This window comes from Ptychodera flava, chromosome 13, assembly GCF_041260155.1.
Source record: "Ptychodera flava strain L36383 chromosome 13, AS_Pfla_20210202, whole genome shotgun sequence".
Lineage (NCBI taxonomy): Eukaryota > Metazoa > Hemichordata > Enteropneusta > Ptychoderidae > Ptychodera > Ptychodera flava.
In genome coordinates, this window is record NC_091940.1 from 22,942,558 (window position 1) to 22,954,954 (window position 12,397).

The 12,397-nt window shown below is 40.0% G+C and overlaps 2 protein-coding genes across 2 annotated transcripts in view; one reads left to right on the forward strand and one right to left on the reverse strand.

The window, feature by feature from the left end:
- Nucleotides 1-1,087: 1,087 nt before the first annotated feature.
- LOC139147859 (phosphatidylinositol transfer protein 3-like) lies at nt 1,088-8,304 on the forward strand. The gene is made up of 5 exons (XM_070719072.1): nt 1,088-1,273; nt 3,552-3,749; nt 4,417-4,561; nt 4,905-5,082; nt 6,292-8,304. The coding sequence occupies exons 2-5, from the start codon at nt 3,643-3,645 to the stop codon at nt 6,861-6,863; spliced, it is 1,002 nt and encodes a 333-aa protein (XP_070575173.1). The 5' UTR covers nt 1,088-1,273; nt 3,552-3,642; the 3' UTR covers nt 6,864-8,304.
- Nucleotides 8,305-8,554: 250 nt separating this feature from the next.
- The window catches only part of LOC139147860 (cyclic GMP-AMP synthase-like receptor 1), a 51,260-nt gene continuing 47,417 nt past the window's right edge, over nt 8,555-12,397 (reverse strand). The window contains exon 4 of the mRNA XM_070719073.1: nt 8,555-9,030. Within this exon, the coding sequence (XP_070575174.1) occupies nt 8,788-9,030 (243 nt within the window). The 3' untranslated portion in view covers nt 8,555-8,787. The remainder of the gene's footprint in view (nt 9,031-12,397) is intronic.

The window sequence follows — 12,397 nt, forward strand, 5'->3', positions numbered from 1 at the left end:
GCGTTTCGAAGATTAGCATATATACTTACTATCTATTCGTTACATAAGAGAATTCCTTATGACGCTTGTGTCACCAGGTGTTGAATGCGTATATATTGGTGTAAAGGTCTTTGTCTTCAGTCTCGGTCGAAACTCCACGATGTCCACACGAGTTTTTTTTTTTATGTGTATATTCTCTAAATCTTGTAATGCAGTTTTATTGATCTTGTAAGTCCGTTGCCTTTTGACAATGCGTTGTAAGGGGCGAATTGTTTAAATAAAAGTGGTGAGTTTTTCGAGGGTACACAATACGCTCGTGGGGTGTGACGACCACCGCATACCGCATATTTACAACTGTTGGGAATACGTCGTCTCAATAGAGGTAAACAATTATCGCTGTTGTGTATCATTTAATTATCATTTCTCGAAGTTCAGTATAGATTGTCTGTGTTGACCTTGTGAGCAGAGGGAGCCCCCAACGACTGTGTTGAATTCGAAGGAGATGGAGCCCCCAGCGGCCGTGTTTACACTTTGCAGGAAAGGTCGGCAAGGAACGGAGTAAACTTTCAGAGGGACTAATCACCTAACAACGGTACCCGGCAACGATACTGTAATTCCTTCAACGAGAGCCAGGAAAGACTCAGCGATTTCGCCCATAAATCATATTTATGTAGGAAAAAGTCTCAAATTTTTCTTCCATATAGTTTCCAGTTAAAAACCTGCCATGTCGCTCGGCTCAGCTAAAACGATATTTACATACATGGGAAAATAGGTTGAGATTCTTGACAACGACATTGAATATTACAGTCGTGACTGCTTTCTGGATAGAAAGAGAGAAATTTTCATTTTTTAATGTTGCCTTTGCTTTACCACAATATGCAAATTTAAAATGGCGATTTGAAGCCGCTAATGTAGAATTTTCCATTGCTTATTTGTAGTTTTGAACAAATACCATATGCCACCTTACATTTTACTGCAGCTGCAATGTCGAACCTCAAATTTCACTACGCCATGAATAATACGAAACCAGTTCATGGGGGCGTGCTTCACATTGCCCCCTCAAGGTGTCACTACATAATTTTCACGTCACTATATACCCCACTCGCTGTTATACTGATGAAATCCTATTAGTTCTGTGGTAGCTGTCGAGCGCCGCTATAGATTTTCATCCCATGCAACAGATGGTACGGACATTTTGAAATAGCGATTAATGCTTTATCGACGGATTTTCTTTTCAAATTTGACCTTCGACCACCGAACAGCTGAAGCGCAAGACCTGAAGATCTGAGAGAAAGTAAGTCGAGCTGAATGATTCGTTTTTCAGAACATGAGTCACCTTTGCATGACTGACACGTAACTATTGTACCAGAGCGATCCTGGTATGATGTCGTAAAACGCCGAGAGCCATATTGTTGACGTTTATACACGTCGCTGGGTTTTTTTATCAGCTTTCCTGTCTGTGAGTATAACATTACAAATTTCTAACACTGAGCTCATTTTAGAATTGCACGGTGCGGGATATAGTACTGTTTCTGCTTCCGCGCTTTTTAAAATACATTTTCAAACAGTAAAGCGCCGGCGGTTGTAGGAATGAAATGGTGACAGCGATATTTGTAGTTCAATCTGTAGTTTTGCTATTTGCTGGGCTCAAAGTCAACGTTACACGGCAACGCCCTACATTGGAAATAAATATGGATCACCGAAATCGCATCTTTTAATGAATTTCTCTCGCATTTCTATCATTTGTATCAGATTTGAATAGTCATTATAAGCCTAGTAGATAAAAATGTAATTATCTATTATGTAAACTTCTCGTCGTTAAAATCATAATTCATTGTCTTGCGAGTGTATTGAAAAATACGTCGTCATTTTAGTTAATATGACAATGATTATGATAAATTACACATTCATGGTATATCAAACTCGATTCGTCCATCTCTGTGTTGTACACCTCTGTCGTTTTCACACAGCGACTCACGCGCTCTATCTGAACAACAAACCAGCACAGATGGCGATCGAATTTGTTCAGTGTAGATTTCAGCGACCTTTCACATTATTTACATTTGCGAGCGCTGTATGACACAGTTATTTATTCACTGCATTAAAAAAACCTAACCCATTTTGCACATAATTATAACCAGTTGACTCACAATATTCAAGGGTCAAAGTGGCTCGTTGATTATTTTCAAAAACCTCATAAGTTTGAATTTTCCTTATTTAGGCTGGTAGTCGAGTTCAGTAGCCACTTATACTTGTCAATCAAAACTTTCAAGTGTATTTACCTTTAAGTTAACATGACATGACGCTGAACGAACCCTAGATTGCCTCGACTGTGTATCTCGTAAAGAACGCGACTGATATAATATAGCAACATGTTTATGGAAATAGACATGTACAGTTTTCCGACGGTGCTCGGTTAAGACACTGTTCTTGGTCCCTTCCCCAAACCACTGTTAAAATACAATGGGGCCAAAATTGACAGTATTTTTTCCGGATAAAAAATTGTCTGTTAGTAAGGTAGAATGCACCTCGGGGACAGATATCCGGACTCTCACAACATTTACAATGTTGTTTTGGTCTAATATGTATTTGGGCTCATTTTGAAGGTGATTATGGAGTAAATAAATTTTCATCGGCTTGGTTTTGTGAAAATCGGGAATTTATTTTTCCCCATAGAGATAACACAGAGATGAAGGCCATTTTGAATTTCAAATATCGGTAAATATTGGGTCATTTGTTTCTCTAGTACCAACATTTGCAAGGTGACCCCGAAGTTTTAGTCTTGATTTTGAAAGAGAATCGTTGAAAGCTTGCATATTTTCATATTTCATATTCTGGTGTACCCTGCTAGATTATCATCAGTTATCTCATGACGGGTGAAAAAGGTGAAACCAACAACATAATGAAATTTAACGTCACAATGAAAACGCTCAGGCTATAACCAGTATCCAACCATGCAGTATTGTTTACTTTGGATGGGTGTCACGACAAAGTTTTCACTAAGATATTATATCTGACAGGGCAGAATTTGAAAGTACGGGGGGAGAACACGTGGGAGGCTGAGAGGGAAAGTGTCAGAGGCAATTGTACACTCTCTTGTGTGAAAAAAATTTTGAGAAATTAATGTGTGCAATGGTGCAGTCTGGTGCAATGTAAGAGGTGTTTTCAATTTGTATTTTTACTAAGTAAAACTGTTAGAACACCCCAAGGGGGAGAGCGACGTGGAGTGCCCCCCTCCTCTCGCATCGAAAATTTTGAGAAATTGATGTGTGAAATGGTGCAATGTGAGAGGTGTTTCAATTCATTTGCACCAAAATTTGCGTAACCCCCTTCTTTCTCTCCACATTTTGAGCAACCCCTTGTAGCTTTCAATTTTTTTGAGTGCCCCCCCCCTCACATTCCTCCGGCCCCCACCAATAATGACGGCTCCCTAAGCTTACGCACAATCTCAATCGCCTAGCCGAGTACCCCAGGATACTGTGTTAACCCACAAAATGGTAGCAATATGTTGATACCTACTATTACTTGCACTTTAATATATCACCATACAGATTTTCCTTTGGTCATTGCAGTTGTATTGTGAATGTTGTCGGCCGGTGAATTGACAACTTCTGCACCAGAGCGACGAAGAGCGGAAGACGTAGGTAGACTGACTCAAGGAAGATGGCGCCCCCAGCCGACGAAACAGAGGAACGGACACTTGTGGATGAGCTCAGAGAGAGACTTGTTGACGTAAAAGACGAAGAAGATTATGCTAAAAAGGGGAATAAGTACGAAACAACAAGTTTCAATAAAACTGTATTCGACTAATACTGAGACGTTATAGTTTAGATATGTTTAAAAGATATTTGTTCACAGTTTTTTGAAAGACTTGTCCGTTTTAGTAGGCCTTATCAATAATTTTATCGAATCCTGTAAATTTTCCCGACATCGATATCGCCTAAGATCTGTGTTTAGAGAAAAGAGTCATAGCAAGCAAAATATCCGTATTTTTAACTAAACAAGGATGTTTCTCAGCTTTTTGCCGTTGGAAGGAGCTGTTACACTACAAAAAGTAAAGTTGTTTGTGTGCCGTTCGGTCATGTACTCGTCAAATGATCAATGTTTTAAAACCAACATGCCTGTAAAATACGCATTTTGGCATAAGACTGCCCGGTAACTCATTACATATGCAGTTTTGACCATATCATGATAGCGGTGTTTTCGACATGGTCAAACACACTGTATCGATTCAACAAGTGAATAAACAACCTGTCGTGCATGTCTAACATCTAAGGATGCCGCATGTACAATTATGTGGTATTTAGAAGACGCCTTCACAGTCAAAATTTTAATATGAAAGAGACTGCTTGATGCTTCCGCAATTCTTTTCATGATTTCTTCTGTCATGTTTCGTCGAAGCCCTCTCATGATTTCTTCTACCATTTGTTTTCGAAGCCTCAGACGGTACCTGGTCGCCAAGAACTGGAACCTGAAAGACGCCGAGGCCATGATGAAGGCCACGATACTGTGGAGGAAAGAAAAGAAACCATGGAAACAGAATTGTAGTGAGTGCCTGGAACAGCTAGGTTACCACTCCTGGGTAAGAAATTCTAAACAGCAATAACAAACACCGCACAATAGTGCCAAACTGAATTAGGAATCTCTGTATGGCATCGAAAGAAGTTTATTTCAATGTTAAACTTGAAGAAACGCTGTGAAAATCATGATAAAACACGACTGTTTTATTTTTATATCACTAATATATGCATCCGTGCCTCATGTGGAGTTGCACATTATTATTCATAGATTTCAACTTCAGTCAAAGCTTTTTGTGATAGAACAAACAGTTATAAGAACAAGAATATCATTGGCTCGTATCATTCTCTCTCTCTCCTCTCTCTCTCTCTCTACTCTCTCTCTCTCTCTCTCTCTCTCTCTCTCAGCGGCAAGTCGGTTTTGACAAGCTGGGCAGACCTGTCATCTACGCCTGTTTCACCCAATCACCGGTGCGGAAATACACCGTGGAAGACAGTCTCAACCACATCATGTATCTTATGGAGAACGCCCTTGTTACCATGGCGCCCAACGTCTACCAATGGGTATGGGTCATTGATTGCACAGGTGAGTCATCTAGATATTTAACCAACATAGTCTGTTCGAACTTAGTTAGCCGTAACGCGTAGTGTATTTTCTGTCTTTTCTTCTGTTTGTGAAACCATTACATGTTCTGCTCTTCTCTCGAAATCGCGCGGAAATGTCCAGTGTTCAACTATGTCTACGCAGTACGTTTACCTGGAAAACCTCCGATGTTATTGCTTATTACTGAATTCTGTTCCGAACTCGAGTTTATTTGTCAATGACAACATCGCATATTTTGTACAATGTGGCTTAGTTTACATAGAGTAGACTTGGAGCCAACGATCTTTCATTTTCGCTGATTTACTGGTCAACAAGCACTCATATTGTTGAGTTTGCACAAACAGTAAGCTGCACCATACACTGAACACTCCAAGCGTCAATGTCCTGGTCAAACGCACTGTCATCCATGCACGTATTTTTCCCATGTACGCTTCATATTAGATCCGTCATAACTCTACCGTGGTGAGACGTACTTGACGTTTGATTCAATAACACAGGGAGTCGAGTTAATCATGCACTATGAATAAGTATCACGGCGGAAGACATTAATCAGTTTGGTTAAACATTCAAGTGGTTCGTATGTACAGTAGGGCGTTAGCAGATTAAATTGACACGTATCTCTTTTCTTTAAATGTACTAAACTTCAGAATGTCACGTACATGTAACTCTGTTTTAAGAGGCCATTTTGGTCGCTTTCCTGTGATACGAAAACCTCAAAGTCAACCGTGACCATGATCTTAAATGACGCAACGTTGATCACGCATGATTTTAGTGTCAAGTAAAACCTATCTGTAATGTATGCTCGTATCGTCAGTCGATTACTCTAAGTGAGAAATTGTTACTTCGTCTTTTTTGAATGTCAGTAGGGTTGTGAATTCAGGGGTTGAATCAGTTGTATTTTATCGACAAATTTCTCAGCGCGCTCCGATGTTCCTGATGTTCTCTGGTGGATGTGAGAAATTGTTACTTCGTCTTTTTTGAATGTCAGTAGGCTTGTGAATTCAGGGGTTGAATCAGTTGTATTTTATCGACAACTTTCTCAGCGCGCTCCGATGTTCCTGATGTTCTGAACAATACAGCTGATATCTCAATGCCAAAAACCCAGCCACTGTGTCCCTTTCATACAAACAACGGATCACCATGAGTTTCATATATTACGTGATGCAATATTTTTCCTATTTTCTCTTGAAGGCATGCCAACGTCGGCCTATACGAATCCAAAAGCTGGGTACACAGCATTTCAGACACTTTCCAACCACTATCCAGAGAGACTTGGGAAGATGATCATCTTCAACTACGACACAATCTTTGAAGGGATCTTCAAGACGCTGCGCTTCTTTCTCAACTCGAACACCATCGACAAGGTCCTCTTGCACCGGAACCCCGAGAAGATCGACTCCCTCTTTCGCGAGATGTTCGACGAGGAGCTGGTGCACTGGATACACGAGGAGAGCAATCTGAACAAGGAAGAGCCGCTGACCGATCTACAACAGTGCTTCTGGAAAATGCCGAACAATCCGGCCGATCACGACCCCCGGGGGTGTCGCACCTACATTCACAAGTACTTAGACACGTATTACAAGGACGCCACAGCAGTGGAGAGCCTGGTCTTGACTATTGTGCCGAAGACCAGGAAGCACAAACCTCATCCGAATATCTTGGACGATTTGAAGGAAAGGGCGGACGAAGCTGCTTTTGAGAAGGCTGAGCGAGAGCGAGTGTCCGAAATGGAAGAGGAGAAGCCGGATTGCGTCATACTGTGATCCGCGAAGCCATGTAAATACGCAAACGATATTGCATGGACGGGTAACAACGAGTGAGTTTAAGTTCGGTAGTAAACTCTAGTTGAATGCACTTCTAAATCAAAATAACCTCAGAAGGACAACTTTTATAACTTAAAAAACTTATATGTACTCAACATTTGTACTTATTCAACGAAAAATACATTCGTAAATTTGAACAAGAAGTGCTCAAGGTCAATTGGAAAGCCATTCAGTATAGGATACAGGCTCTATCATATCAGAATTATTCTGCGTTTTGGGCTTCCATAGATATAATTTTTACTCCGATCAGTTGTATTTATGCAGAGAAATCAGACATTTATATCATTACATTAGACTGAGTTCAGGGACAGCATTCCACTTTCAACCTTTTCAGTTCGCGCCTCGAAAATGAAAGACAAACTTTTTCCCAATCTTTCCTCAAGCAAATTTTTGACGATTCTCTTTCAAAATCAAGAACAAAGATAAGGGTTTACCATGCAAATTTTGGTTCTAGAGAAACATATTATCTAATATTTACCAATATTTGGAATTCAAAATGGCCGCCATCCCCGTGTAATCTCTATGGGGGGAAATACAATTCCCGATTTTCACAAAACTAAGGTGGTGAAAACTTTATTTATTCCATAAGCTTCAAAATGAGCCCTCAAAAGTGACAGGCCAAAATAATATTGTAGATATCTGAGAGTCCAAATATCTGTTTTCGAGGTGTATTCTCCATTATTGAAGGAGATGCGGCAGGACCGGAAGATTACTAATGCTCCAGGTTGGACCGCATTGTTTGGCAAAACAAAACCGATTACCTATGGTCTTCACCTGACTTTTTTGTGTAAAAGAAAGTTGAAAGCCTCAGAGAAGAAAAAATGCTCGCAAATTTTCAATATTAGGATCTCAGAAACCAGTGCACTGGTTACACAGTACGCCGCATTTTGATTTGTTCGATCCTGGCCATTGAAATAAATTCTAATTAATTAAGTTAAATTATCGTGTTCAACGGTTGTCTAATTATCTGTGCAACAAAAGGTCAGGGATTATAGCTTAGACAAACCCAACCCAGCTTGATTCAAATGCCATTTATCTTTTTCGATAAGTCTCTTTCGTTAAATATGACAAGAAAATGATGCAAATCGTATTTTATGTTTGTAGATAACTGTAATAATCAAACAAAGATCTTCGAATTCCCGGTTCATCAAGGATGGCCCTCTGCACTCTGGTGTTTTAAATTGTACTCTCACTTCCTTGGAATAACACCATTGAAACAAATATTCATGTATACCTCAGATATCAAGTAGAGCGAACAGCGCTGTATAAAATCGTCTTTACATGTAAGTGCAAATTTCAAAATACAGAATAATTTGGTGCTGTCACCTCCCTTTTGTTACATACTACGCACTTCCGTGAAATAATAAACTTTCACTACAGATTCCGTTGGTGAATACAAATTCAGAGAGAGAGAGAGAGAGAGAGAGAGAGAGAGAGAGAGAGAGAGAGAGAGAGAGAGCTTGCCCGGGTAAGTCTTTGCAGTCTCAAAGAAAATCTTGACATGCTTCTACTTACTAGTAAAAAACAACACAAAAATGACTTGCTTTGCATAAAGATTGCACTATTTTATTTTCCACTTTGCCATCATCAGCGATATCAAGGAGTCTGTCTAGTCCCGACGCCAGACATTTGACAGTATACACATAAGGGATGTATTTACAAGTCCAACATGCATTTCGAATTGAATTTAGGTGTTACGAACAGAACAAAGAGAAATTTCAACAGACGCTTTATGTAAAGGGAGATTTAAACATAAGCTTACTTGAAACATAGACCATGCTTGAAAAGAATAACTTTAGCACGTGCAAGCTACACCTAGACTGTAAGGTGGGAGCTGATCAAGGATCGATTTATGGCTCGAAGATTACACACTCAAGTATCGCTTTGGGTTCTTCAGAAAACGGTTCATTTTCTCGGAGACTTCATCCAGTTTGTCCCGGTCTGTCCTTTCGAGAAGATCTTCACCTACGATGAAGAAGTGTGGACAGCTGCCTTCTTCGACGTTTCTCTGCACTCGTTTGAATAAACCAGTGAAACACTGAACGATGTTACTTGGACGCCAGTATTCGGGATCTGGGTTTTTCTCTAACTCCCACAGAAAAGCTGTCTGAACAACACAAAAATGTAAAAAGCAACACATATTAGCTCTTCGATTCATTTAAGAGGGTCCGATCGCTACAATCTAGTATCCAAAAATCAATTTTAGGCCAACGACCAATTTTAGGTCAAAGAGTATTCTCCATTCATGACTTTTTATGGTTTTCTTTGAGTCTTCAATTAAATCTACACAGATGAATACATTCATTTATGAAATAGAGTGGCAAATGACTTGACCTTCAAATGATAGGAGTTGCTACCATCCCCGCCGGGACACAGATACTCTTCTCTTAGCTTCTTCAGAATGCGTTGACACTTTTTCCTACAACCTCCATCCTCATCGACATCAGTGAGTAATGCCCTCTCCATTGAAGCAGTTGACATGTGCCTGCATGGAAAAACCAACCAGATGAAAGGTTTCAGTGATTGTGTGTTCCTTCAAGCAGTAGGCATTTGTGCTCACATCATTACGTTGCGATTTTCATCTAAATTTTCTTGAAATATTCAGCGTCTCCAGGGAATATATTTGATTAGTAAGTTGTCATTTTTAAAGTGACTTACTCTAAGGGAGTCTGAAAGGACTCACTTATTAATTTACACTGGTTGAATTACAAAACACAATAGGTGCGGGGAGTGGTGAAGCAGGTTCTTTGATGGCAGTCACGAGTCTCAGACACCAGCAGTAGAAGTAAAGCATATAAAACACTTGAGGTTTTATTGCGTAGAAAAACGACAAACAACACTGGTACTCAGAACTCACAAAAGTAGAGCTCGAATTAAAAACTACAGTGCCCGTCAGGCGGGAAAAATGTAGCCAAAACAACATGAGAAAATTGCTAAAGATTACAGCGTCACTCTGATTGGTCCTAAAGTGACTACGTAATGTAACCTGATTGGTCCATTTAACTCAACTGTGATTGGTCCGCTCCAGGATCCGCATTCTGCATCAAGCTCGACGTGTATTGTCAATGCACATATTACATATAATATATAAAGAGTCACTCAGTCACGATAATAGGAGCACATATGATCAAAAAGTCAATTTATCATATTCATGGTCGGAGGGTAAGGTGGGAGGTACGAACTCTTTTCGAAACATCTTTCAGACAGAGAAAATATACCATTAACTCTCCAGGTACTTTTATTTCCCATGAGAATATACATGTGTGAGAAATCAAAATCCACCGATTTCCCCTCTGAAACAATACGTTGACGCTCACTCCATCACATGACTACTAAAAGTGTGACTTACCAATAGTAATCTTTCTTGGATACGAATGACAGGAAATCTCTTGCACTTCTGCGGCCTTCTTTTTTGGCGGCCACGAAGCGCCACCATGCGGCCAAGGAATACATGACGGCAGACCAGCTTCACTTTCTAAGCACACAGCTGCAGGTACGAGATCGACGTCGACCTCTCGGTTCCTCGTTTTAATTTTTATGGTGATAGCTGGACCATGCATTGGTGGGTCTGCAAACCTGACGGTACCTGACAACGAAATTTACAAACTTCATGTGCTTAACGATCTATAAACATTTCTTCGCACAAATAAGATTACATTATCCACAGTCTCCCTGTGCATCATCGCTATATGTACCCTGACAGAGAATCGTTTAAGGTAGAACGCACCTCGGGGACAGACATTCGGACTCTCAAAACTTTACAATTCTCTTCTGATATACCACATGTGGGGGTTCATTTTAAAGCTCTTGGTGAAAGAAAACTTTTCACCGGCTTAATTTTGCGAAATTCGAAAATTTTTATTTTTCTCCATAGAGTTAACACAGGGATGGCGGCCATTTTGAATTTCTAATATCGGTAAATCTTGGGTAATTTGTTTCTCTTGTACCAAAATTTGCACGGTGACCCCCTATTTTTATTCTTGATTTTGAAAGAGAATGATTGAAAGCTTCCTTGAGGAAAGTTGGAGCAAAAGGTTTAGTCTTTCACTTTCGAGGTGCATATTACCTTAAAGGAATGCAGTCGTCGGAACTGCGGTCAAAGGTCGTATAGGACAGGACCCATAAGTAGTAAAATAAAGGTGGTCAACTGTGATAAATAAGAATTTTTACACCCATTTATTCATTTATCTACATGAAGCGAAGGAAAAATAAACCATCCATGTAACTAAAGTATGACCCTGACCTATATATGAACTCACTCACGCGCAACAGCTGGCAGCTTGCGCAGCAGTGCATTGTCCTGAACTAAGCGGGAAATTCCCTTCTGAGTCAGATCCTGGACTTGCGCAATACAGTAGCTGGGACATGTAGAAACTTGTTCTGTCTGACCTAAATACACAACATGTATAAACATGTACGGGAAATTCCGTGTGAGTCATCACCATCAAACTAGCCTATATAAAGGACCCCCGTTGTCAGTCAGTCGCGGAGTCTAGCTGATGTTGAACACGAAGTTCCTATCGGTACGAACTAACTTTCATATCCATTCAATCCATAATATCGTAGATATCGCTCCAGCGGCGGACTAAATCCTTCTTGTTTTTGTATTTCTAGCGCCTGATGAAATATGTTCTGAATAAGTTCTGACCCCGGGGCCTCTGTTGTTGCGCCTTTTTCTTGTATTTGTGTAAGCAGCTGTTTATATTGAACATAATAATGTTTATATTTCTCTCGTCTCTTTGCTACACCCGTTTTTCCTTGTATTACATCAATAACGACGCCAGGTATAGGAGTTAAGGCTAACAGTACCGGAACTGTTGGAATTGCTGCTATTACAGCAGAGCTTACAAGAATTCCCTTAGTAATATTGAGAGCCATATCAATTCGACCCATCAATTTGTAACTTCGTCGATATGCAGCGCTAGTTCTTTCGATATAGTCGGCCAATTGTTCAACGCTTTCAACAACTGAGATGTGCATTTTTACTGTATATGTAAGGGATGATAAAAAATAATTGTAGTAATATAGAAATACAATATGGCAGAAGGAGGAGAAGATATACCACTCCAGGATATTAATGATGCAAATGTAAATGATGATGACGCTACTGCTGAAACAACTTTTTCCTATGATGATGATACCTTTGCAGAAGCCGGTCCTTCCCAGGCTGGCTCACGCGATAGCCCGCAGGTGGATCCTTCGACTAGACATAGAGTAGAACTTACAAAGCAAGAGGCTGAACGACTCTTAAACAAATATAGGATTACTAATCCGGATGCACGAAACGAATTTATTTTAAATCTAATATTGAAGGTGGTGAACTGTATTATAAAGAAATCAGAGTTACAACAGATAAAAGAAGTAGATTTTTAGAGAAATCTACGTTAAAAAGAGGGCAGGAGGTCTGAATTTATAAATAAAGTATACGGATGGAGTGGAGTCGAAAGCGCAGAGCTGAATATGTGTGTCGTGTG

What these genes read in the sequence shown, in the direction of transcription:
- LOC139147859 (XM_070719072.1), top strand. Translation starts at nt 3,643, where the DNA reads ATGGCGCCCCCAGCCGACGAAACAGAGGAACGGACACTTGTGGATGAG. An exon ending in TATGCTAAAAAGGGGAATAA is followed by an intron (nt 3,750 to 4,416) that starts GTACGAAACAAC and finishes TTGTTTTCGAAG; the next exon opens with CCTCAGACGGTACCTGGTCG. An exon ending in ATGGGTCATTGATTGCACAG is followed by an intron (nt 5,083 to 6,291) that starts GTGAGTCATCTA and finishes TTTCTCTTGAAG; the next exon opens with GCATGCCAACGTCGGCCTAT.